The sequence below is a fragment of the Vidua chalybeata genome, chromosome 2 (assembly GCF_026979565.1).
Source record: "Vidua chalybeata isolate OUT-0048 chromosome 2, bVidCha1 merged haplotype, whole genome shotgun sequence".
NCBI classification, from domain to species: Eukaryota; Metazoa; Chordata; class Aves; order Passeriformes; family Viduidae; genus Vidua; species Vidua chalybeata.
In genome coordinates this window covers 16,999,201-17,026,448 of record NC_071531.1, presented here as the reverse complement: position 1 = coordinate 17,026,448, position 27,248 = coordinate 16,999,201, and the positions used below count along the sequence as shown (strand labels likewise).

At 38.5% G+C, this 27,248-nt stretch overlaps 1 protein-coding gene across 4 annotated transcripts in view; it reads right to left on the bottom strand.

Annotated features, from left to right (window-relative positions):
* AP1S2 (adaptor related protein complex 1 subunit sigma 2) overlaps nucleotides 1-26,760 on the bottom strand; it is a 33,339-nt gene extending 6,579 nt beyond the window's left edge. Inside the window, exons 1-5 of one of the 4 annotated variants that reach the window (XM_053936149.1) lie at nucleotides 26,587-26,759; nucleotides 25,420-25,598; nucleotides 18,136-18,244; nucleotides 17,100-17,237; nucleotides 9,301-9,394 (exon numbers count right to left, since the gene is read on the bottom strand). In XM_053936149.1, the coding sequence (XP_053792124.1) occupies nucleotides 9,350-9,394; nucleotides 17,100-17,237; nucleotides 18,136-18,244; nucleotides 25,420-25,598 (471 nt within the window). In that variant the 5' untranslated portion in view covers nucleotides 26,587-26,759 and the 3' untranslated portion in view covers nucleotides 9,301-9,349. Of the gene's footprint in view, nucleotides 1-48; nucleotides 1,499-9,300; nucleotides 9,395-17,099; nucleotides 17,238-18,135; nucleotides 18,245-25,419; nucleotides 25,599-26,586 lie in introns of those variants that run through there. The other 3 variants (XM_053936150.1, XM_053936147.1, XM_053936148.1) reach the window with 3 other exon arrangements.
* Between the last annotated feature and the right edge of the window lie 488 nt (nucleotides 26,761-27,248).

Below are 27,248 nucleotides of genomic sequence, written 5' to 3'. Positions count from 1 at the left end.
AATATCAGAACACAGATGAAGAAAAAAGTCATTCACATGAGACAAAAGTGCATGCAGTATTTTATTTCAAACATGCCAGAAAAGCTAATTCATTACCTAGTCATTTAGAAGCAAGCAGCTGTATACAGATAACAAGAAAAACAGCATCTCATTACAGCTCAATGCACAGCATTTTAAGCCAACAGGCATGAAATAATGCAGGCTAAAGCAGCATTAACAAGACATCCAAACACATTGTTAATGGCTTACAGAAAAAAGGCAAACTTGGAAATGGAAAACCACTTCTGTGATCTTGTTTTCTAAGATTTCAGAATGCTGCAAATCCAATCCAAATCTTTTGTCTAATCCCCTAAATCCCCCATTTTTTTGTCAGTTTAACATTTGGAAGGTAGTGCATTACCACATATAGTACAGGGAACTAGCTTGCTTGTGGTTCGTTTTAGAAACTGCCTCCTTGGTAATTCATGGAAACTATTTTCAGAATCAGTACTGGTTTTAGGTTACTAACAGGACACACTACATGTCCTCTCACTCTGCCCACTCTTCAACTGAATGCACTTATAGTCACCCTCGTGGCAGTTTTCCAATACACAAGGCAGCCTGCATTTAAAACTGGAAATGCCAATTTAAGAAGGCATATTGCAAGTATACTGTTAATGGACTTAGATCTTTCCAACCCTACCCATTAATGGTTGGACTCAATAGGCTTAGAGGTCTTTTCCAACCTCAATGATTCTATGATTCCATTATTCATTTGTCAAGCAATGATATTGTTCTCTCTTTCAGTGGCAGTAACTGTTAAATTACTCACAGGAGCAATCCACACATTTAAATACAAATGTTTTAATTTCAGATTTACCCATCATTCTCTTTGACCTAAGTAACTCTGCCCCCCTCATTTTTGTAAGGTCAGTCACACTATTGTGTCAGTCTTCAGAAAGGGAAAGTGTTATGTGCACCTTTAATTAAGATGCATCGTCTACATAGAATTTCATTCAGCATAATTTAGTACTTGTGTGTATATACATTTCACATGATACTTCTTCACTACTTTCTTAGTAAGTCTTAACTTCACCTACAGACTTAAATTATGTTTAAATACCACTATAACCTATTTAAAAGATAAATGTGGGTTGAGTAATATTACAATATAGGTATTGCAGTATATAGATGTTTAGCTCAGAAAATGCTATAGAACTTTTAAGCTTAAGACTTCAAGCTTACACACAATAAAAAAGTTAAACCATATGGCAACAAGCACAAGTTTTGTTGAAATGAGACATGTGAAGAGACAACACTGTAAAACAGAGGGGGAAGAGGAAAGTACAACAGCAGAGAATGGTTGTGGCATTCTATTAGATTCAGGATGACTGGATTCAGCAAGCTGATGATAATTTTCTGTCATGAGTAAGTCACAGGTCTATCTCCTCTGAAATTCTGCATGCATGATGAATGAAGCCATTTAGTACACTGGTACATTAAAGTATTCATGACGTGGCTACAAAAGAAATGTACATATTCTTATACATAATGGAAAGGTGGACAGATATGCAAGAAAAATACTACCTCGCTATTGTATCTCTGACATTAAAAGGACATTTGATACAGAAATACAGCATTGGATTTTTGACTACTGTAGACATCCAGGGCGAAGGGTAGTGGGGAGAACCATTGTTTTACCCTCCCCATACTTCCATGCTGTGTCCAACAAGACAGAAAAACTTCATATCATAAATACTTTATTACATAAGCTCAGAGTTTCTTCTTAGCCAAAAAAGTTTGAAGCTCCAGAGATGGGCCACCCTATCTATCACTTGTCTCTGCATCAGGCACTGACTATTGGCTTCTGTCAGAGACAGGCACTGAGCTAAGTGGCATCTGATATCACCCACCACATCTTCTCTAATAAAACACACATTTAGAGGTACCAGGCCTCCAGAACATGGCTGTGAGCACACCGTGCCAGGGTAGTACAGCAGTGGCATTACTGGTGACAAAAATTGTATTTTGTAGAAAGAGAGTCTGTTTAGAAAAACTGAGGCCTCTGATACACCTCTCAAAGCAGGCGAAGTTTTCTTTGCTTTTGGATTATGCTGCTGAATTCAATACACTCTTGTATGACTGGCATGAACATTAGTATTCAATTTGCTGAAAGATGAGATAGAAAGCAACACTCAATTTTAATAACGGAGTAACAGTCATTTAGGAGCATCAGCCCCACATATGCCAATTAAACTTTTTCTGCAATGAAAATACACAAAACTCAACTCTCTACATGTCAGTTTTCATCTTTGATCCTGCACCAATTACAATCTTGAATCTATTTTAGTATCCCACTTCCCAGAATGGCAGAAGCTTTAAAACAGAACTCAGAGAGTTCCCACGGACTTCTAAAACTGTCTCCTCTGTGCCATCTCAGTTTATTCACATGTCCAAGCTTCCATGTTTTTAAATTCTATTCTCAAATTACAAAAAAAAGCACAATAAAAATATTCCAGAAGCTGTACTGTTTTTATATTGTTTTTCAGTATCAGTAATCTGAAGATCATGTCACAGTAGCTTAAATTATCCTGACAAGGCTAACTACAAATCCAGTAGTTAACAAAATAATAGCACCTATATCACTCTGTGACAGTTACAAATAAGTTATATGATATAAATTTTAGATTCAAAATAATTTGGTATATAATGAAGAATTACAAACGTGAATTTCAACACTTAACACCTCTCGCATGGCCTAAGTAAAAAGCATCAGTCTACATTAAAAACAAAACTCTGAGGCATATTCCTAACTGGAAAAGGCATTGCAGGGTAATAGTGTATGTTTTAAGGGAGTAGAGTTTTGACTAAAAAGAAGAAAGTACTAACTTTAGAATTCCTGGAACCTCCACAGACAAATATTCCCAGAAAGGTCTCTAGGGAAAACTTCTGCTTTACTTACACTGGTGACTGTTCATGAAGACAAATGAAGAACAAGCATACTGTAATAATCTAAAATGCCCAATTTTTATCTGAGTTGTATATCCATACATGTGATTCCCCTCTTCCTTGAAAAGAACTCATGTGTTCCAGTGTTTATCACTGGAAATGTGGAACCATCAAAGTTGGTGTCTTCACTGAAATGCCTGTCAAATCTCCTAACAGATTTCTCCTTATTTTTACATTAGCTCTCTGGACAGGAAGAAGAATGACAGCAGCTCATTCTTTCTTATGAAGCTGACTGCAACCCACTATTGTATTCAAGGATTATGTGTGTACACATTCTTAAGCATCCTTTTTTGGCCCAGAACACTGACTATGTCCCATTTTACATAACTGTAAACATCAACAAATATTAATGCTTAAATATCAACAAATATTCCATGAGCCATGGAAGTGCTCATTATGCACTTTCCCAGCTTGCACAGTCCCACACAGTCCTGGGGTATTCCCCACCCTGTTTGTACTGTCAGTGGTTTATACCTTGAGGAATTTCCTGTCTTTGATGTTAAAATCATGGTACACAAAATTAGATTATTGACTCACTTTACTGTTGTGGGATTAGTGCCTCATCTTCACAGAAACTTAGAGTTTACTGATAAAGCAAGAGAGATTGTCAGACAACAACAGGAAGAGAGTGGTTATTTCACTCCTGGTGGCTTTTTAGTTTACAGAACACGTAAACACCACCTGCAACTAGACTAGCAATAAACTGACCTTGTAGAAGTGAAACTAAAGGATTAAACGGAAGACAATGGTAATGGAGACACAAAGTGATAACATAGAAATACTGAGAAAGAAAACTGGCATTCCAGTGAGGTCTCTGTACCCCACCAAGGACACCCAGGACCATCCCACACGGAGAGCCTGGCACTGTGGGCAGCCTGAGAGGAAAATAAAGTTGTGACAAATTGTTTGCCATCACAGAACTACAGCACCTCACAAGTTTCAACTATGACTGATCTTTTTTTGTGCCCACCACTAAACTACAGAGCAGTTGGCCTGCTGGTCTGAATACCAGAAAAGAGAGTATGGAGAAGGGACAGTTGTCAAATTCCACGATCAGTATCTACACTACCTTGCTTTCCTTCGGTGGGAATGTGCAGACCTCAAGGACATGCTTCACAGGCTCAGATGCCATTTAAGATAACAACCTAGATCTAATGAGTTTATGAATTAGTTGATTTAGAAGCTAGGGAAGAGGCAATGGTATCCTTACAGCACAATATAAGGGGAAACTAACGTGAAATACCATCTCTGAAAAATCATCACGTAGAACTATGGATGTAAACCACTTATCTGACTTTAACACACAGGTCTTAGATCCTAGTACTGCCACAAAAGTAATAGCTCTACAATACAAGCTGCACATTGTGGAATTGCAATATTTTAGAAGTTACTAGAACTAATCTTCAAAATGACATCTGTGCTTACAACTCATTTTAAAAAGCTAATAATACTCTGAAATTGTCAGCCTGAGTCATTGGAGATTTTTTAAATTAGAAAAATGGTAGAGTTGATCTGAGTAAACAGAACTATTTAGCCAGTCCAACCCAACTGACATTTTCTCAAACCAACTCTGTCATGACCCAAACTAACTAAAAATCATAGCCAAAATAAAATTAGAAGGGCCTTCATTTAATCCAGCCCCCCAAACAGTATACCTATAACTTTCCTGAGAACTATTTCATCTATTAAAGGCATCCACTGATGTCTTTTTATTGTGCCTCAGGCAATCTACTTAAATGCTACATTATCATCACCACTGGAAAATCTGCCTAACATCTCTCCTGAATTATTTATTTGCTGCAATTTAAGGTATTTTATGTCTGTAGTGGACAAGAAAACTGCTATTTCCTCAGGCAAGAGAGAGAAAAGAAATTCTTTATGTCTATACCAAATTGTCTCAAGACCAGCGTGTTTCAGGGCTGCCATTTTACTGACGACATCTCCTGGCAGTGACACAGACTTCATCAATACTTCGCACAACTTCTTTTTCAGCGAAAGTTTGCTTAGGTTATTTTAACTTCTTTCCCATCAAAACCAGCACAAAGCCTGTGAAGGCAAGCCATGTTAAACTGCACACAAAAATTACAACTGCCACCTTTTAATAAAGACTTGGCTTTTTTCCTAGCTTGAACAACATACAAGATGTGGGTTCATGGAGTATATGTAAGTTTGGGAAGAATTCTACAGAAGCAGGCTATTGGGAAATCAAGAGCAAAGGATGAGGGTTTATATTTAGAAACATGAAGTTTTTGCACTAGGAAGAGATTCACATTTAACAAGCACTTCCGTAGCAATGCTTCAAAAGCAATTATTTTTACACTCTACTTCTGAATCATTATTAGGCAATGTTTCTAATGAACGGCTGCTTTAGGAAATTGCTGCTGTTCACTTGCCTTTTGAAGGATTTCAAAACAGGAGAATACCTGTTTCACAACCTTTGGTTAGCTAACTGTTCAGAGACGTCTATTAGATAGATGGGTTTGGGTTGGAAAGGATATTTTAGATCATTTACTAGGGCACTTTTATTATGAAATTCTATCTTTATTTTCAAAGAAGAGCCAAGTGTTTTCTCAGAGAACCTAGAAACATGAACATCTTTTGAACATCTTCAAAGGTAAGTATTAACTACAATGCTCTTACAAAAAAAAGAACAAAAAACCCACAAGCAAGCAAATAAAAAGAAGAATGCTTCATCAATACCAACTCCTAGTCAAGATCTTGTCTGTAGCTTTCTATACAGAGAAAACAAAAAAATCTTCAAGATCGATGCAAACCGGTCAACAGAATTCTCAACTAGAGTATGACACAGCAAGTTGTCTTGCAAATGTAATTCCACAAAACATCCAAGCATATGCATAGACTTCGGCTCTAAAACATCGCCTCAACAGAGCAGAGCAGAAGGCTATGACAGCAGTGGCCTGCCTGCCTCTTTCCCAAAAGCACTACAAAGATCAGCTGAAGCTTTTGTGTACTATAACCGGATAATAGCAGGCGCTTCCTGACTCTTGGCTGCTGCTCTGATCTGCCAGCTCAGAGGTGATAATCGCTCTGGGAGGCTCTCCTTCACATGTGCCAATCAGTTGCTACGCAGCGAGCCGGGAACAAGCCAGAGCCCAGCCTTCAGCAGTTAAGGATGGTTCTAAGAATCCATCAGAGGCTCCACCTCGCCACCACAAAAACACAAATACTTGAAGCACATATTACAGCTGAATACTTTGTATTGTGAAGTTAGAGCCAAAATTATTAAAAATCACGGAGTTCTCCATCAGATAATCCGACAGTCTCTGTATGTTTGGCAAACTGCCAAACTATGCACATAAGGATTCATTAATGTTTTCTTTCAGCACTGCAGACACAGGTTTGCATCGCTTATTCTCCTTCGCTTAAGGAAGCATTTCTCCAACTGCAGTGCTGTTATCTTTGAAGAGCTGACCAGAATATACTGCTGCAACAAGCCATGTCACATCCAATACTATTAAGCTTCCATCGCAATGGCATTTAAGCATCCCCCTTCCTTCCTGGTACCTGCAGCACTTTGTGTTCTTACAATTGTTTGGACAAATGTTTGCAGGCACAAGTTGTAAACATGGAAAAGAAAAGCTGCTGACTATATGTTTTTATAAATAAGCAATTTGAATTGGATCAGTTTAAAGGGATCTGAAATTCCGTTTTAGAATGGTTGTATAAATAGCTTTCCTGGCACAAAGGAAAGAGGGAGAGAAAGGACAGGTGAAAACTCCGAAAGTCAATACGGCTGCTGAAGCTCCTCGCTACACTCCTATGATTCAGGCCAACAGCAGGGGTGCAGCATGTGACAAGTAAATTAGACCCTACCTAAGGCATGCTGACTTGGGAGTTCACAGCAGACAGTGAGTCAGGACAAGATGTGTGGAACATTGGCTTTTTAAAGCATTTAGATATTGTGATTTTTTAAAAATAGGATGTAATTTAAGCTGTACTATCAACTTTAGCAAAAGTCCTGGCTTGCCAAAAGCAGCTGCTTTTTACTCCCGTTTTCAGTGCCACTGCTTTTTTCCTCCCTCTGCATGAGCTCAAGTTTTGGCTAACAAGCTAGGAGCCCCGGAACCACAGGGCAAGCAGATCAGCACAAAGGAGGCGGTAAGAACAGATCCAGCTTTCTCAACAAGAGTCACTGTCAGCCGCTGTTTGGGTGATGAGCAACCTGCATTCTGACTCAAGACCAGGACTTTAAAATGCTGTAAAATGCTCTCAATAGAAAGGTGAATTTCTACACAAAGCAATTTGAATGTATATCAAGATTTCATGTGGTTTTTCAATATTATGCAAAGCTTACCATAAATTTCACCACATTCTCTATGCAACTGACTACTTCTGAATATGTGGCTTAATACAATTGCCACATGGAACAACATGTAGTACTCAACACTCTAGTTTACAAGAAAATCTCTCTAAAACAGCCAACAAAAAAAACCAAGTTCTACTCACTCTGGGCTTGGTTGTGCCTCAGAGTAACAAGGATTAAAGTAATTTAAAGTTGTATAACCAATTAGTTAAACATCAGGTTAATCCAAACACCAAAGCTATGAGTCAAACTCCTCCCCTTGCCCTAAGGCAACCTTAGGAGATCTTTAACCCAGATGATCTTCATTCCTATATACAACCTGCAGCTCCTTACTGCAGGCTAACTATTCCCCACCTCTGATTATGTGCAACCATCTATCTGTCCCTCTCCACTCAGCACAGCAGATGCCATTTCTATTTCTCCATATTCTGAGGAACCATGACAACCTTGTAAATTAGAGTCTGAACACAGCAACTATTCGTTCAGTCCTGCCAGGCAACAGTACAGGCCAAGAAGTAGCATTCCATGAGCATCAGATAATACAACTGTGTTTAATTTAATGAGGACAAAGCACATTTCTTCAACCAAAACTATGCCCACACACAGAATTCACCCAGGGACATATTGTAGGCAAGTAAACTGGGGTAACACAATTATCTAAACCTGAGTTTGTATGTGTCAGAACTGATCTTTGTAGCCAGCTGAGACACAAAAAAAAAAAAAAAAAAAAAAAAAAAAAAAAAACAACGACTCCTAAGCTCTGTTCATAGCACAGGTGCTGAACAATATAGGTAGCTTTGTAAAGTTCTAATCACAAGGAAAGTTTTACAGGCACAGTTTCAATTCTAACCTCACCATGAGAATCACACTCTTTTTACATGAACTTGTTATCACGAAAGGCAAAGAAAAAGCAATGAAATTGAGGGGAAAATGTGTAAAGTATCGAGCTTGAGCACTTAGGTTTTCCTTACACTTGTTTTAGAATATGTCCAAGCCCATGAAGAAATTGTTTCCAAAAAATTACTTGTTGACTGCCCTAATTCTTCAGGTCTCATATGCAAGCAGATTATTGGCTGCTCCCCTCTTCCCAACACAAATCAATGGCTGTATCATATACTACATATATGCTATCATATACTAGAGTTTAAGAGGAAACTCTTAAATGGTAAAAATACCCATACACCAACTGTGAATTTGGTTTTGAACATGTTATAAATATTTTTGCCTACTACAATTATTTTCTTTTATCTGGAAACTAAACCCTGATATTTATAAAGCTGCATATGAAATTAGATCTATTATTACAGTTCCACATTACAAAAGCCAATCTGTTTACTGAACTACTTGTTTATCATTATATCAAGTAAGCAGCAGACTAATTAAGTTTTCTCCAGCAAACCATTTTCATGTATGTTTTAAACTTACTTTATGCAAATTAAAATCTTACCTTTATTAGTAGGACTGCCACAACGTATTCCACTTATGCTTTGGACAAAAATATGTTGCAATGCACTATATATGCAAATAAGCTTTGTTCTGTCATGCAGCATCCGGCATTTTGATACACAGTCAATTGCAGCAGCACCCAGTCTTTTTAGGGCCCATTTTCTTTGCATAGCAGATGTAAACAGCTCATTTTCCAATAAATACATGTTTATATGGGCTGATTGTAAGTAAACAAAGCCAAATATCTGTTTAGTTATTAGCTTTGGTATCCATTTCTCTAACTTGCATTATCTCACTTAATTATCAACACCAAAGAAAGCCAGTAGAGGTCAGAGATTTCAAGTTGATGCGGTTAGTACATAAAAGGAAAATAAAAGGAAACACTCAAAGCACTCTTGAAAGACCATCATGCAAGTGTTGCAGAAAGTTAAGCCCATCACCCATTTTCTGTTTACCCTTGCAAGGACTTAATTACACGTGCAGCACTCTTTGCATAGCACCCATTTAATCCATGCCACCAAAATGGTAAACTTGGTAGTTACCAATCATTTAGATGGGGTCAAAAGGGCTAATGCCTTAGATTGCTCTTAATCATAAGATATCCTCAGACAAACCTCCCCAGTCTTCATTCTGGCTCTATAAACAAAATCAAGCAGCAGTGAAAATGTAATATCAACTACTAAATTTTAAAAAAAGGCAAATAAAAACCCAACATCCACCCAATCATGTACAGCTTATTTACATTTAAAAATAAGACTTAAAAATATTCTAAACAGTATACAAAAGTATATTTAGTTATTTCACTTAAATTTGTTTCAGCTACTGTTATTCTTTCGATTAATACAATTTTAATAGGTTTTCCTAAAAATCCACTGTTAAGAAAACAAACAGAAATGCACCAGAAGAAAACATCTGTTATAAGACTTCAAGGAGATGCAAAAAACCCTTAAGTTTACTTTTCATTTCTTAACCAGGTACAGGACATTGGTACCTTAAAAGAGTATGTTGTAAAGAGTTCTTTAGAAAGCTTCAGTTGTGCATGAAGGAATATTAATTCAAAGATTTTACTTTTTTAAAGAGCAGTTGCTCATTATTGGAACAGATTAAGAGCTTAAAAGAATACAAAATTTATTTATATTTCATTCAGTGATTAACTGTCACACAGTATTATTATTAACATTGATAATAAGACTTGTTTCATGAAGAAAAGTTTCAACCTATTATCCTTGAAGTAATTTAACAATTTAATTCAATATTCATATTTAAGTCACCATTGTTACTTGCTGAGTAGTCACTTTCATGTTGTATTGCTTAGTGCAAAAAGTTCAACATTTTCACTTTAATCAATCCATCAAACATACTTAGAATTCTCAAAGAGTTGTGGACAAAAGGTCTTCTCAGATTTTTTTTTTGCCTTTTAATATCAAATTTTCAGCCTTTATAAAATTTCATATACATACTTTTATTGTATCTTGATATCTATCACCAGAACTACTACCGTTGCTAGACAGCTTGGCAACAAAAAATATAGCTTCTCCCTTAAAAATAAATAAGAGCCCTAAAACATATACCAGCAATGTGCCCCAACATCTGTACAACACACAGAGAAGACCACAAAAAAATGAGAATCTAAAACCACAACAGGATGCCTCCTGGGGACATTCGTATTCTTTTCACCTAATATTCTCTGGCACTCTAACACCATCTCACAGGTAGTGAAAATTCTAGGAGAGGGTAGTAGCACTGCAACATGACACATCATCTCAGACAACAGAGTAAAAATGGAATTTTCTCCTCACAATCTCAAGATCCAAACATTAACACTGATCTTTTCAACATCCTGCCACATCCAATAAACTTGTTCTATTAAAATGCAGATTAATGTGAGCATTCAGAAAGAGCACCTGATTTTGAAGATAAGATACTCCTTACTCTCAAGCAGCCTTCTGCAATTGTTCACCGAATTTACTATGCTAATTGACAAGCAGCACATGACTAAACTCCTGAAAACAGCTATGGCACATGCAGCAGCACTAAAATTTTCACTGCATCACCCTGACACAGTGCTTCTATTGCTGAGGACAGGAGAATGTCTCTGGAAAATAATCTATCCGTTTAATGTACAGAATAAATACATCCTTATTAGAATTATAATCTACAAAGAGTTCAGTGTATTGTTAATATATCCTCAACAGTTCTACAATAATTGCTTTTATCAATAAATGATCAAGTTCACAGTTTGCAAACTGATCAGTATTGGAATTCACATCAGAGAGGGCACTGCATAGTTATGAGACAGCAAGGACTGCCTATACTATTTTGTCTTATTTTCAATTGAAACTTTCTGATGTTTCAATTTGCAAAGCTTAATAAATGCATATTTAACATTGTTATGGAAGACTCCTTCAACTTGTTGAGTCTAAAGATCTTCTAATTTTGATTTCTTTGATGTAATAGAATTAGTAACATCTTACATGCACACACTTAAAAAAAGAAACAATTAAATAAAAATCAGACTGAGCATGGGAAGAGGTCAAAGCATGATATGCTAACTTCCTGGATACTCAGTGCCACTTTTTCAAGAAGATATTTAAATACTGAAGTGTTACCCTCCTCTTCCCCATTAGTATTTGGGAAAAAAAGATGCAGGTTCTACTATTCATTTTCTGGAACACTTCCTATTGCTTTAAACATGGAAAGTATGATTTGGTCAGTATTTGCAGGAAAGCCTACTCTGCAGTGCAAGAAGGACAGTTTAAAATTATCTATTAAAAATACAGAAATATCAAGGTTTACAGATCTGTCTGCTAAAATTAAATTCACAGTCTTTAGAGGTTTGTTCCTAAGAGCTGCATGTAGCACTCCAAGTGGGGCCTCACCAGAGCAGGGCAGAAGGGCAGAATCCCCCTCCCTTGACCTGCTGGGACTCCCTGGACTGCTACTGATGCAGCCTGGGTACAACTGGCTTCCTAGGCTGCAAATACACATTGCCAGGTCATGTCCAGCCTCTCATCCACCAGCACGCCCAAGTCCTTCTCAGCTGCTCTTGACCTGTTCACCCTCCAGCCTGCACAGATACCAGGGATTGCCTTGACCCAGGTGCAGCATCTTATACTTCATCTTGTGGAACTTGCTGAGATTCCTAGAGGCCCACTTCTCCAGCTTTGTCCAGGTCCCTCTGGATGGCATCCCATCCTTCACATGTGTGAACTGCACCATTCAGCTTGGTGTCACCTGCAAATTTATTGAGGGTGCACTCAATCCCTCCATGCCACCAAGACATCAAACAGCACTGGTCCCATTACTGACCCCTGAGGAACACCACTGAAATTCATTGAGACACCAAGCCACTGAACATTATCCTTTGGATGTAACTGTCCCATCAAATCCAGCCCTCTTGAATTTAGACAGAGCAATTGTATGGGGGACTGTGTCCACACAAATGACATCTGTAGCCCTCCCCTGGCCCACTGATGGAGTTGCTTCATTATAGAAAGCCAACCCATAGAAGGGGTTGGCAGGACTTGCCCTTGGTAGAGCCATGCTGGCTGTCCTAAATCACCTCCCTGTCTTCCACGTGCCCTTGCACAGCTCCTTCCAGGTATGGACAGCAGTCAGGATGACAGGTTGGTAGTTTCCAGAGTTCTCCTTCCTACCCTTTTAAAAATGGGTACAAAGCTTCCCTCTTCCCAGTCACCTGGGACTGCATCTGATTGTCATGACTTTTTTGAGTATCATGGAGAGTGCCAAACACTCTAAAAGCATTATAACCCCTTTCTTCTATAAATACATCTCCAGAGACTGAGTTCTGAAACATATTTTACATAAGCATCAGCTACCAAAATACTACAAAACTTGTTCTTCTGTGAGTTGGGAGGGAGTCCAAATCCATAAAAATCACAGCTATTTCCTAATCCCTAAATAATGAACTAACAATCTATCATTTCTCATTCACAGTAACTCTCATAGGTCCCCATATATATGTATTTTCTAAAATGTAATTGTAGATCATTTTCTGTGCCTAAAATCAAGCAGATACATGTCTTAAAATTGCAGTGACCAACTGATCAACAAAGCTGACCACCTGAAACTGAGATGGAAGTTATATGTGAAGAGCAGATGGCAGTCAAGGCAGTTGAATCTCCATGATAATAAAGATTTCATTATTCACTCTTGTTTCACATTCAGGGGAACACAGGCACAGCCAAGGCAAATAATGCCACTGCCAACTTAGGAAGGCAGTCTATTTCAACAGTCTATATTTAAGAAAAAACATTAAGTGAAGAATTAATTAATTGCATTCATCGTAGTCAGTTTCTCAGGCAAATGGTAATACAAAGGTGCTTACAAAGGCTGTTTCCTAAACCAGACAAAATCCCTAATACTCCCACCCACCGGAGGCTTAAATATAAGAATTTTCTTTTGCCAGTGCTAATGACAAAATGAAGGAGCTTTGGCACATCTCAAGAACAATCTAATACCTACTATTATGCATATTTTCAAGCCTGTGGTTTCCAATAGGCACATTCATCTACAATAAGAAAATTCTCATAGTATATGCAGGAAATTCAACACGGTTTAATTTCCAAAGATGCTAATTCTAAAACCAAAAGCTTTAATCTATGCACAACCCTAAACATCTAGGGCAAGTCAGCCAACATGAACACTGTCAGCACCCTTCTGGATATAGGATGAGGCAAGGGTTTGACATAGCAAAGAAAATAAGGTTAATTGATAGCTTATCTTTTATTCTTCATGTGGAAGGACTAGTAAATACTGCCTGAGGCCAAACTCCAAGAGCCTAAGAAAAAAAACCATTCACATAGCTTTTAAGTTTTTGATCATTACTGAAGTAGTGACACAAGCAAGCATGATTTGTGGACAGACTCACTGACCTTTTTATTTAGAAATCTCTTTTAAAAAATATGTATTTTTAGGTATTCAGATGTTCTGCAATCAAATAGTAAAAAAAATACACAAAAATCCTACAAAAGAACACTGGTGAACAAAATGGGGATAATTTCCAAAATACTTTTCTAAAATTTACCTAGGATAATCAACAAAAACCATTTTCATTCATAGCCAATGTTTAGGAAAATTTTCCTACTTCAAATGAAGAGCAGCAAGTCTGTACAGATTTGCTTTAAAATACATACGTGACTGCTCAGTTTAAATATTACAATTATTAACTCCTTGATTTCAGCATTTTAGCACAGTAAATGACCACAAACTTCCAAGCACCAAACTGAATTACTCAAGCCATCTCAAAAAAAAAAAAACCACCAGAGCAATTACACTTTTGAGAGAAATAAATCCTCTCTTTTGTATAAAACATCTATCATTGGTAGTGTCACAAAATGATGCAGAGTCTTATCTTTTAGCTGTTCCACACATCACATGTATATATTTAATTAATGCAACAACACACTGCATCTACCAATTTCTTTCAGTATAATTGAGTTGTTCACACAAGCAAAACCCCCTTTTCAGCAGTGCCTTTGTAATGCCTTTGTAATCACTAGTTAAGTATTAAAATCTCTCTAGCAAACAAGATATAAAATCATCAACAACATGTAAAAGCATTCTTTTGAACAGAAGCATTTCTACAATAGAGAGACAAGGAAGAATGGAAGCACTGAAGTTAATTACCTTTTACTACCCTTCATCTGGGTACCACTGACAGTACTGATGTCTGACTACTGATAAGTTATCAGGTGGTAATAAATATGGGGGAGGGGGTAGGGAATGGATTCTTGAACTAAGTACATTCCTGAGGAACTAACAAGAATGTGAAGGTGAGAGGGGTTTAACAAGTTGGTGTGTTTCCATCACACAAACTGTAGTAGTTACTGAAGGTGCTCAGACATAGAAGTACATCCTGGAAAACTTCAACAGAAAATACAAGTAGGCAAGGCTATTAAGAACTAATTCACTACTCAGCAATTTATGCCTTAGTGTATTTCCTCTTACCATTACATAAACAGTCACTTAATGGATCTGTAATGATTTTCTTTTGTATAAGTATTCCATACAGCTCTTCATCTTTAAGGTACTTCAGACACCAATGCCTGTAGCATTATTGATTAATAATATTGTGCATTCAATAATATTGTGTATTCAACTCTATATATGTATGTGCATACAGATGCACATATATATATTTGGCAATATGAGTATTCAGGGCCAAATAAAAATTACTTGGTTGCACATAATTAAAATCTGTATGGTCAAAAACAAACACATGACAACCCTGCTAGAAATATGTTTTGCGTTTGGAATCACACCATGTTTCAGTCTGGCAGTTTTGAAGTATTCTGGGAAGCAGATATTAACTCAAAGTACTAAAAATTCTCCACATGTGAGAAACTTATTTTAACAACTCTCTTCATCAAACCCAGCATTTACATAGCAGCAGTTGACACAAAACCAAACTTGTATAGAAAAGAGTCTAAATTTATTGGAAGCTCAATTTAATTATGAAGCCAGACTTTTACAGGGTTTATAAACTAAAATATGGGTATAGGGAGTAGTTTTATACTTGATCAACAGTCAATACAACTAAGAATGAAAAACACAGAAGCCCAACATAGGACTCCAGTGGTGCTGTGATAAAGTGCTAACTTTCAAGTTAATCAAAATTATTTAATAAACACTGGCAACTGAAAATCTCCTAAAGATGGGGAAAGGAAGGGTAATCAGAGTGAAGCTACCAGGGTTAGAGAAAAGTCTCACATTGAAAAAGTGGTATTTCCCTTTGCCTAAGATTTTTAACTTGAAGTTATATTAACATGAAATTATATTCTCTGTAAAAAGAGAATGTTCGTTGCTTGGAAAGAAAAATAGTAATGAATTCCTAGAAATTTATTTTTTCTTTAGAACAGCCCCACAAAAGTAGTGAAAATAAAGTTCAAAAACAATAACAATGAGAAAGAATGTAGTTATTCTACTTTATGTACAATTAACTGTAATTGCAGGAGACAAACTGGAATATATAACTAATCTGTTATATCTGTTTTCATATAAAGAGCAAAAGATTTTAAGAGAATAAACAGATTCTTTTTCTCCTCTCTTTGTAAACTGCAACAGGACTTCTGGTTAAGAGAATTCCTACAAAGAGTAGAGAAGGACTTAAATTGAATCAGAACACAAGAAGTAAATAAGTACATATATTTCCATTCTAGAAAAATGGGGTAGCAGATCTGTGTGTAATGGCTGACCTTGTTCATAACAAGAACTTTAATGTGCAGTGGATCTGCATGTTTTCCGAAAGGATTAAAAAAACAGCTACCAGGGTAAAGAACACCTTGTGTTTCCCCATCCTACTAATACTATGCCCAACAAAAGACTACCAAGTGGATCACAGAAGGCTTGTAAGAGTATTAAGCAATTAATTCATAGGAGAAAATAGCAAATTGAAAGTTCATATAGGGGAAATAGAGCAACTTGGATCTATATATCATCTAACCAGTAAACCTCAGTACACTTTAAAAAATAAAGGTGAACCATCCCTGTTAAAACATATGCTCACTGACTTGCACACAAGACTGATGATTTCACCAGCATTTGCGATTCCCATTCAGACATTCAAGGACCTTAACAGTGTACATTTCAGTAAGGAAAAAAAGAACAACAAAATCAGATAAACCCAAAATAACCAGCATAGTATGGAGAAATATGGAGAAATGATATTAAGTTTTCCTATATCACTGAAACCCTTCACATCAATTTTTTTTTTTTAATGGTAGACATGCAATCCATAATTCCTCAATGATAATAACAAACAACAAAAACATTCAAAGTGAAAAAACAATGTTCTTATACTTTATTCTGTATGTTTCTATGGCACTACTATTACTGCTTTGCCAGTTTGGAAATGTTCCACAGTAAGCAGCCTATAGCAGAAAAGCAGGTCTAAGAACTAATTAGAACTATACCTGAAAAAGTCTCAAAGAAGAGAGTCTAGCTTCTGGATTTCAGCAACGAAAAAGTAAGAAGTGAACATGCATCAGGTATGACAAAAAAACTAATGGTTAATAAATAAAAAGAAGGAATGGAAGACACATGAACAACACTAAGTTAAATAAGCATGATCTACAATTATCTAGGTATAAACACACAACAGCCACTTGCATTTACTAGCAGAACACGAAGTCACAGTAAGTTACAACATCAACATGCCAAACCAAACTGAAAGAGCAGCTAACATCATCCTATTGCACACTCAGGACAACTAGCTAAAACTACATGCTAACCATGCTAAAAAATACCTTCTAGAAGCTTAGAGGAACAGGAAGTTTCCTACCATGCTGACACTTTGGCCAGAGAAGTTGGATTTGCTTACCTCCTGTAAAAGATCAGCTTGTTCGATGGCTTTAAGAACATTTTTCTTGGATGTCTCCTGAACTTCCCCTCCTAAAAGGAACTCATCCAAAATGAAATAGGCTTTTTCAAAATTGAAGATGATATCAAGTTCACAGACCTAAAAAGAACATCAAGCATTATTGCAAAGTGGGAGGATACTCTCACTTGAGATATATCCTCTCACAAAACTTAACTTGTTCACAGCTTCACCAAACTTTACCAAAACAAGATGTTAGCCTAAGGCTGTAACCTTGTAAGGACTAGGGCAATAACAAAAATCACACCTTGGAGGAAAAAAAAAACATAGTATTTTTTCTTCAATTAGAAACAGCTACAGCAACCTCTGAAAAAAGCTTTCACTGTTTAAAAGGCTTCAATTCACAGGAGTCTGTAAGACACAGCTCTTCAAGACACAAGAGAACATTCCCTATAGTTCTCTTGTTGCCTGCAGTATGCAAAGGCAGCTCACGCAATCTTACAGAAAGAGATGAAAATAAATAATGTCAGATTTCTCGTTCAGTCTGTGCATTTCATAGTCAGAAGGACTATGAAGAAAGGCAGAATGAGCACCAGTTTTTCTAGGAGTGTTCATGTACATTACTGTAGCTGTTTGTGTTTTCTGTCCGGGTAACCAGATGTCTCTCTCACCTTTCCTTACCATTCCTGCCACTTCACAACCAACTGCCTCCTTTGGAAGCAGATATAAGAGATGCTCACAGTGGGTAAGTGCCAGGGAGAAGAAAAGCTTCCCACTAAGAGTAAGATTTTATATGACCTCAAGCGAGACTACTATGAAATGAAACAAATACAGGCAATTAACGCCAGATTAATAACAGTTCTTCTACAAATCAATAATTTTATTTTGTATTTTAATAGAGGCAACCATCAGTTTAGTTTGGCCAAGCAAGTCACACAAAATGTATTAAAAACACCTTTTCCATTACTAGCTGGTTATGTTCTTGTAAAAGTGCTGTGGGCATAAAACAAAATGACAAAATATAAAGAAACTAACTCACACTGCCAAAATACTTGTCAAGAAGTTCTACATAGCGATGAATTATTTCCAGAGTTATTAGTTCATTGTCCTGATCTTCAATAGCACAGCAGAAATAGAGGCTTGCATATCTGTAATAACAAAATATTCCCAATGTTAGCATAAAAGCATAAGCAAAATGAATGCACTTGAGGAGTATCACATTCTCAGCAGTCCTTCATACTCAAGTTCAGCATATTGGTACCCAAATCAAAACCAAGTAAGTCCTACCAAAGAATGGCTGAAAGACCAGAAGACACACACATGTACAAGGGAGTTATGTCTCCGAGTCAAGCATGACTTCACTTTTTGCCATCCTTTACCTGACAGAACTAAAATAGCCAGAGAGGTGGTTTGGAAAACTAAATGTATTTCATTTTGTGGCATCATGGCAGAGTTCTGAGATAACATACTTTCTCTTCTCTCTGTAACATCCATATACCAGTATATTAATCAACTGATCCAGTGTTAAACTTTCATCATGTAAGCTATACACAGATCATAAAAACCATAGAAAATGCCTCAAGAAAGATAGACTGAATTAGCAATTAGGGTTTAGTCTTTACAGAAAATTTTAAAAATTCAAGAACTCCAAAAACAACACAAATATAATCCACACCAACTACAATTAAGTCAACAATGCAATCCCTACTAACTGTCCTGGCATCAGACTGATGAGAGGCCATCAAATAGTTTCTAGCAATCCACTTCCATCTTGGAAGATAGGGAAGTCATAACTACAGATATGATCAAGTTGCACTTTAACAAAAAGACCATCCAATTCTACTGTGCTCTATTATATTTTTGTTCAAGACATGTTTAAAGAAAGCTGATTAAAAAAAAATAAAACAAAAACCAAAGCAGGAATGAAAGCTGAAAACCCCATTTAGTTTTTTCTAGCATGCCAAAACCATATGCCTTTCAGTCACACATGGCACAAACCAGATTTCAAGAACCACCTGTTGTAACTGCTAATTTACATTAACCAGAAACAGGGTTTTTTTGCCTCTTTAGAGGAGACAACTGGCCAGATTAAGCACTCCTGAGTAGCCAGCCCTACTGAAAAATAAGTCATTCAGATGCGAATACCTAGTTTAAGGTGCATAGTTGTTTCCCATACAGAGAAACCCATGCATCTTTTAAACATTACACATATTTTAACAGCTGGGACTTGTCAGACTTTTTAGAAGTTCTGGAAAAACTCCACTGTATTTTCAGCTATGTTGAAATTCGTCTCCAAGGCACACATCCAATACCACTTATGATCTGAAAACGTCCCCCCCTTCTCCCACTCTGCTCCAAATGAAATTGCTACAGTTTCAACATGAAAGATTAATCAGAATAGCTTTTATACAAGGTTTTGCACAAAATCTTTAAATGACTATAAAATATTATTGCCTATCCTACCACAAAACATGATGGGGGAAGAGAGGAAGACACCTCCAGTGAAGGACACCTTCATTCCCTCTCTCTTTCATCTCTTCACCACAGGGATTCATCAGTTCATCAGAAGTCCTATCTGAGAACAATTCTTTTGATTTTACATTGTTCTGTTTATGCCTAATTGTGCAAGGACATTTACAGTCATTGTAGTAGCTTGCAACATTCAATCTGTATAAGGAACCTAAACTATTTTTAAAAGTATTGGAAAGAAATATTAAAGAAAATACATTCTTTCAAACCTACTGAGGAATTTGTTAAGTCAAGCTCCATGTTATCATATTTCATTGTAGCAAAAAAGAGCACTGACACATTATTTGATATTTACACCAATCACCAGCACTTAGGCCAAATCCATCTAAACAAAGCCTTTCATCACCTTCAGAAGAGCAGCACTGATTATGATGAAGTGCAGTTAAACTGTTTCCTTACAGCGCTTCAACAAAAGTTGAACCATGTACCAGCAGATCTTATCAAATTTCACTCAAGTATTTTAAATTTATCCACATGTGACAGTCCCTCTCTGCTCCTCTAGTACTTAGGAGTCTCTCTTGGCACACAGAACTATTTTATGGAAAAAGAAGGGGGGATGGGAGAGAGGGAGACCAACACAAAATACTTTTTCAGAGCATGGTCTGCTCTCAGTGTCCTCATTTAAAAGAGAATGAAACGTACTTTCAAAAGACCGTGTTTGGCAGCTAGCAAGTAGACTGCACATTCAAGCCCTGCCAACTGCAGTTCTGGAGAAATAAGACCAAGAAACAAACACTACTCAGTAGGTATCAACACAAAATGGAGGCCTGGGTATCTATTAATATATGCAGAGAATATTTTAGTATTTATTTTTTAAGTAGCAACCACAACTAATGGATCACTACTCAACAAAAGAAAACAAATGCAGCTTTAATAAGCCTGAATGGCAAAAGGCAGAAGAGTATAAACAAGTCATACCAAAGGGCACGAGCATACTACAAAGGAATGCTTCAGATCCAAATTCTCAGAGGCATTATTTTAATTTTTTTTTCCCCTGCAGAAAGGGCTTCAGAAAAAAAGTGTTCACTTATAATTCACAGCAGACACTGGCAGTTTTGCCAAGTGCAGTTTACATGGACAGTATCCACACAAAGACAAGAAGATTACTCAGGCTCAAGAAGATCTCTTCTCTGCAGAAGCAGCTTCTTCCTAATGAGCCTGACAAAAAACTTTCACATGCACCCAATGAAAATGCAAACCTTGACAGAAAAGTACATACCCAAAAGTAAATAAAGTATAGTCTGTAAGAAACATTCTCCCTTTTTTATTCCTATTGCAGTTCTGGTCTTTTTTAATCTCACTAAATATTTTTTAAATAATCATCAGACTCAACTCAGCTGCTTACTCTCACTTATGAAAATGTTTTATGATAAATATCCTTCACTTATCAGAAAGGGGACCAAAACCAGAGAGACCAAAAATTGTTTGGACCCAATCATCTGAAAATGTAACACAGGACTAAAGAACAAAAAGGTAACACAGCAGGTATAAATACTTATGAAAATTCCTGCCTTCAGACAGATGGCCTCGAGATTTTTTATAGGAAACAAATCCATGCATCTTCCCCTCAAGAGTAGCAGTAATTCAGCAGTGGGAAGCCTCAAAACAGACAGGCAATGTTTCAGCACAGTTCTCTTCTGCTCTCACAGCCAGGTTCAGTAACTGCTGAGAGATCAGGTCACTGTGGGCAGAGCTCAACTTGCAGATCCTACTAACTCAGTGGTGCTCTTCTCCTAGATGAGAGAACACCTGCTTGAAGTCATCCCTGGATGATCGTCACCAGATAAGCCTGCAAACAAGCCATAAGTCTGTCAGCATCTAAGACACTTTGCATGTAGATCCTAATTGTGGAAGTTTAAGGCTTACAAAGTTTGGTACAAACAGAACTGAACTCTAAATGACAACGAGGAGGCAGACAAGTGCTCAATGAGCCCAAGAATCTGTGGTTTGCTGATAGCTAACCCAATGAAAATTGGAACAACTAATAAGCTGTGCTTGACGTAAGGTTTTTTTTTCTTGCCCTACAACTTTATACATTTCTTTAATAAAACATGAACTTCTGAGGCTCCAGGACAGAGTCTACCGAAGTGAAGCATTTTTCCAGTTTCTTATTTCAGCAAGACTATAGCCCCCAGCAGTTTCAAAATGAGTAAGAATTTGATACTGCTAATTCTCTAAGAAAATTCTCTCTGTACCTTCTTGTTGCTGGGGTTCTCCTAGTACCACACAAACTAGAACCCTCTACTAAGAAGACCTGATCTAATTAAATTTAGCAAGCCCAAGTATCTAATTCACTATAATCATTGCATTCAGCCAGTTTTACAAGGCTACCTAACTAACACCACAGTAATATTTTTAAGAGGTACAACTGGCTGCTAATTTATACATAAAGAAAAAGAGGGATCATGCCAAGCTGGGCACATCCCACTGGCCACACGGCTGTACCTTCAGTTCACAATACTTTAAGAGACACAGTAGCTGCACAATAGGCTCTTTCATGGCTTCTTTCAGTGGAGGGAGGGTAGAAAGAAAGTTTTAAAACTTATTCTGTTTTAAGTCTTTAACATAACCTCTGATTAAGCTTATGTTGTGCAAAAAGTAAAAGACAACTGCCACATCAAGAGCAGCAAAAGCTATGGTAGTTCTATATCATATTCCAAATACAGTTTCAAACTGACACATAAAAGTAAAGCCACAATCCTTAATCAAATAACTAATCAACAATAACTGTCCCATGAATGCAGCTAAAGTAAAATTTATATAAAATAAGTTTTTCTCCAAATTCTGACTTTGACTGCAATATACTACACAATGAAAATAATTCATATTGCCAGAAGCTAAAATTGTGAACAGAAGTCTTCCAAGAAAAAAAAAATCACATCCTAAGTTCCTTCTTTAGAAAAATTAGAAATGTTAACATTTAACACATTTTTTTGCCACAGGGGGAAAGCTGCATCTTCTACCCTATATGCTCCAAAACCACTATGTTACTTTTTAAATGACAAAATATGAAGAGCAAACATCAGTTGTGTTTGTTAAATTTCTAATCAGCTGTCTGCAGAAGACTCCCCCTCTATTTTCATAAAGCTTAATTGTTGGCTTCCCATATTTAATTTTTTATTTTCCCAGCAAGTCACTTCAAATCTCTATGCTTCTTGAAGTTAGAAGCTCACATCCTCTTTTTAATCTTCTAGTGTGTATCAGCCTGAAAAACTATCTTCGAAACCAGCTACAGAATTCATATAAGCCAATTCACACACCATGACAAAAGCTGGGCACCTTTCCGTCTGTGTTTTGTAGTGCTGAAGGAAAAAAACTTAAGGAGGCAATGTCTGAGCCTATGTTGCAACCATTATAAACGCTACATGTATGAAACCAGAAGGAAATAAAAGCTACATCACATACGTTTAGATGAATTTTAAGATCTATTTCCTTGAAAATTTAGAAAACATCCTTTAAAGACAAAATGCTACAGAGCTAAGGAGGCTAATCAAAATAGTCCAGCAGTCTTAATAAATGTTAAGTATCACAAGGAAGCTAAATCTACTGTCTTGACAACTTCTGCACTTGAGTTCATTTTGCTCCTGCAAAAAGGTACGATGAGATCCTTGAATACAGTTCTCATACTGCCAATCATTCTTTGAGCTGCAGTATCTAGGTTCAATTCTCCTACATGTGAACAACAAACACACTCTAAAAACAAAAACAGCACTTAAACGTCAATAATTCAAGACGCAAAATAGCAAAAGGCACATAGTTTTTGAACTTATACTGAAAAACATTTGCACCAGCAGGTTCAGATCGTTCCCAGCAATAGATCGGACAAGAACAAATCTTAGCAGAGATCCTCTAGAGATGCTCATGAGGAATTGGGAGCACCTTTTGCAATATCACAAGCCACGAAGTTCCTTCTGGTGTGTTTCTCTTTTAACCACTACCTTCTCAGCTACAAAAAGTCACCCTTTACAAAGAAATCATACTAGCTGGTGCTCATCATCTTTAATTATGATGCAATGATGGGAACAAGTCCCACAAACCTAAGAGGTGTTAGTGTTACCAGATACAGACATTTAAATTATCACCCCTTACACCTAGTCCTTCTGGTGATGTTTCAGTCAAAAAAAAAGTTGAGATGTTCATTAGCTTGGTACAAGCTCATCTTTAGCAGTTTCATAGGCTCTCTGTGCCAGACTGGTCTGCAGAGAGTGAAATAAGCTACTGCAGTCAGCTGTGCACACCAGCAGTCCAGCAGACAGACTGCAGTATTTAGACCATTTTTAGCCAGACATAGACATCTCCCAGCAAATTTTGTCATTCTCTTTGACCACAGGACCCACAACACACCACTGAGATGCAAGAACTCCACAACATTCAGCAACTCAAACAGTCCTACCCCACTTTCCACCAGCTCCCTAGACACAAAAGGACATGGCAAGTAGTTTTTAACAGCATAAAACAGGGAGGGAAAGCAGCTGTGTGGACTCATCCCCAGAACAACTACTGCTGTTCAAGACTGGGTAAGGAAGGAAACACACTGGCCTAACTAATGCGTCATTTTTCTGATTTAGTCCCACGAATGCCTGGCTGAAAAGGCACTTGCAGGCCTTAATATGGAAGGAAGTAGAGCAAGTATTTGAACAAGCTTGTCTACATATATGTTCAAGGTGTTTTGTGAGGAAATCAAGAGGCAGAAGAAACTGTATATGCTATCAGCATAGCCTCATGAATTGTTTCTCCTCATGTTGAAGAACTACATGCATTAGGCAGACCAGCAACACTCAAAAGCGTGTCTTTACACAAACCAAAGTATATATGAGAGCAGCACTTAAAACATCTAAACATATTTGATACTACCCATTTGTTATCCTGGAGAAGTTACAAACTCCTCATTTCTGGTCCAGCCCTTTCTGTCCTATCTACAGGGAATACAACAATATTTACTATGGGGCACAAACTATCTATCATCTCCACAAGGAAACAGGAATGCATAAACATTCTCAGGTTTACAACTAACTAGGGAAGAGAGATAACTCAAAGCTTTGTAGCACCACCTTTAGCCAGAAGAGATGCAGCATACCACATCAGGAGGAGGATTACTGTTTTTTTCTGGAGAAGACTGTTATTTCTGGAGAAGAACTACACTCTGATACATTCTAAAGATCAGCACAAAGCTAAAAAAATGCCTTCCAAATACTCCTAACAAAGGTTAGGGAATAACTGAAAAATTAAATTATCATGAAAAAATTACACAGTATTTCCACCAAAAGAAAGCTAGCCATGACTTTTGCAATAATGAAAAATCCCTTTTTGTACATACAGGAAAAACAAACAAACAAAAAAACAACCAACACCCAAACCAAGTACTGTGAAAAACTATTTCCTTATTTCTAGAAGCCTTTAAAAGCAAGTTACATTTCCAGGTGATTTATGAAGCCACTTTTTGAGGTAAATATTTATAAATTTTTATCACTTATTAAATCTGAAATGCATACAAATATGAAGCATGTACGTACTGCGTGAACCTCAACAGACTACCAAGAACTGCCACTCCTTATAAAAATAGGAGGAAAGCTCATTTCTTCAGTACATTTCTAAATGCATGAGTGATTTTCCACACATGAATGACTCCTGCTTGGTTATCAAATTAGATGCAAGGGAAAAGTCAGTTTTCTCTGTAACCAGCAGAGGGAAGGAAAAAAACACAACAAAATAAAAACAACCTTCATTATTTTCTTGCTACTTTATACATGGTTTGTAATGTATGGCAATTACAAGGTTAGTGAGGCAGAACCACCTTTTGTAGACAATCTTCAGGTCTCTCCATTCCAGGAAGCTGCACATTTTCGGTTTGCGGGCTAATACTGTTTGAACAAGTTCCCTTGTGATTTTCTTCTTTTCTTTGTCAGATAATGGGACATACCACTTCTGAAGTCTCAGTTTCCCCTGGCGACTAAAAAGCAACATAAACTGCATCTGTTGAATTGGAAGGAGGGGAAAAAAGAAAAGCGTTAATCTCAGTCTCCGAGTTTCAAAAAGATCTCTCTGAGAAAAACCAAGCAGGAAGCAAGACGGACATCCAAAACCCTAACTACATTATGTATTTCTATAGCACTGGCAGATGTTACACAAGATTTGGAAGTAGCAATGATACAAAGGATTCCGCTGAGCAAGGTCAGTCAAGCCAAAGGCACAGGAAAGCACACACAAGTTTCAGAAAGGGGTGTCAGAACCATGGGCTGGGGAGTGAATACACCCCAATTTCAGACCAGCCACGTCCAGCACCAGTATGGTTTCATTTGCGTTTTCTACCCAAAATGACAGAAAAACAGCACAGCAGACTCTTCCAATACCCAACCTCATTTCCGATTCACCAGATTAGAGCCTTAGAGGAGCAATTTGCACTTAAAATCTTTCTGAAAAGCCTCAGAATACTTTAAAAGACATCAAACCTCCCAGCGGAGAGTCCTACGGCACAGAAAAGCCCAGTCTTTTCCCACGTTACACAAAAGGACAGATTAAGTGCTTTCCCTGCGGTCCTATGTTCCATGTCTCGCTTCCTCTAAAGGAGTGATGTTGCAATTATATTTTAAGAGGAACTTGCCGGGCTGTGTTTTCCAGCGGCCGTAACATTAAATGGAAAGGCTTAGGCTTTTTTCTTTTGCCTTTTTACTCCAAGTTGTATCGGGCTGGAGAAGTTTCCCAGGCAATATGACAGACATGAAATACGATGCGAAAGCCCAGCCTGGTCCCAGGTGACAAGCGCGACCAGCGCCAGCCCGCGACGAGCGGCGGCCGCGCCCGCAGCGGCTCCGCGGTGCCAGGGCGGGGGCAGAGCCCCGCAGCCCCGGCAGCCTCCCAACATCCCGCCTCGTCTCCCCGCCGGCCCCAGCACCGCCCCGGCTCCCCCGTCGCGGAGCGGGCGGCTCGGGAGGAGAGCCCGGCTCCGCGCGGCTGTGCTCACCGTGCCCGGGGGACAGCGGAGCTGAGGCGGAGAAGGAGGCACCTCTGCCCAGACCGGCACCCCCGATGCTGCCGCCGCGGCCGCCGAGCGGGACTGAGGGAGGGGTCGCGAGGGGACGGGAGGTGCCGCCGCCGCGAGCGCGCGCGCGCCTCAACGGCCGCCCCCCTCGGGCAGGTCAGGGGCGGGGCCTGGACCGCGGGGGGGCGGGGCTGGGGTGGAGGGGGCGTGGCCCGAGCGCCTCCGGACAAAACTTTATCAGCAACCGCGGAGGGGGGAGCGGGGAGAGCTCGGCCGTCACCCAATCGGAGAGCTCAGCGCGCGGGCGGGAGGGAGGAGCGAAGCGGTTCTGGACCAATGAGAGGCAGGGGAAGGCGGAGCTGGTGTTGGCGGCAGGAGGGGCTGGAGCAAGAGGCGGGGTTTAGATGCCCTAATCCGCGTGGCCCGAATTGCGATAAGGCAAGGGCCGGCGCGGCAACAGCGAACCAGGCGGCGCGGCGCAGATAGCGGTCCGTGAGCAGCCAATGGGCGGGCGCGGCACGGAGCCGGGGAAATGACATCAGTCAATCAGTCGCCCGGAGACTGAGGCTCCTCCCCCGGCCCCGCCAGCTCCGAGCCGGGGGCGGTAAAGGAGGGGCGGCCGAGCCGCGCATGCGCCGCGTGGT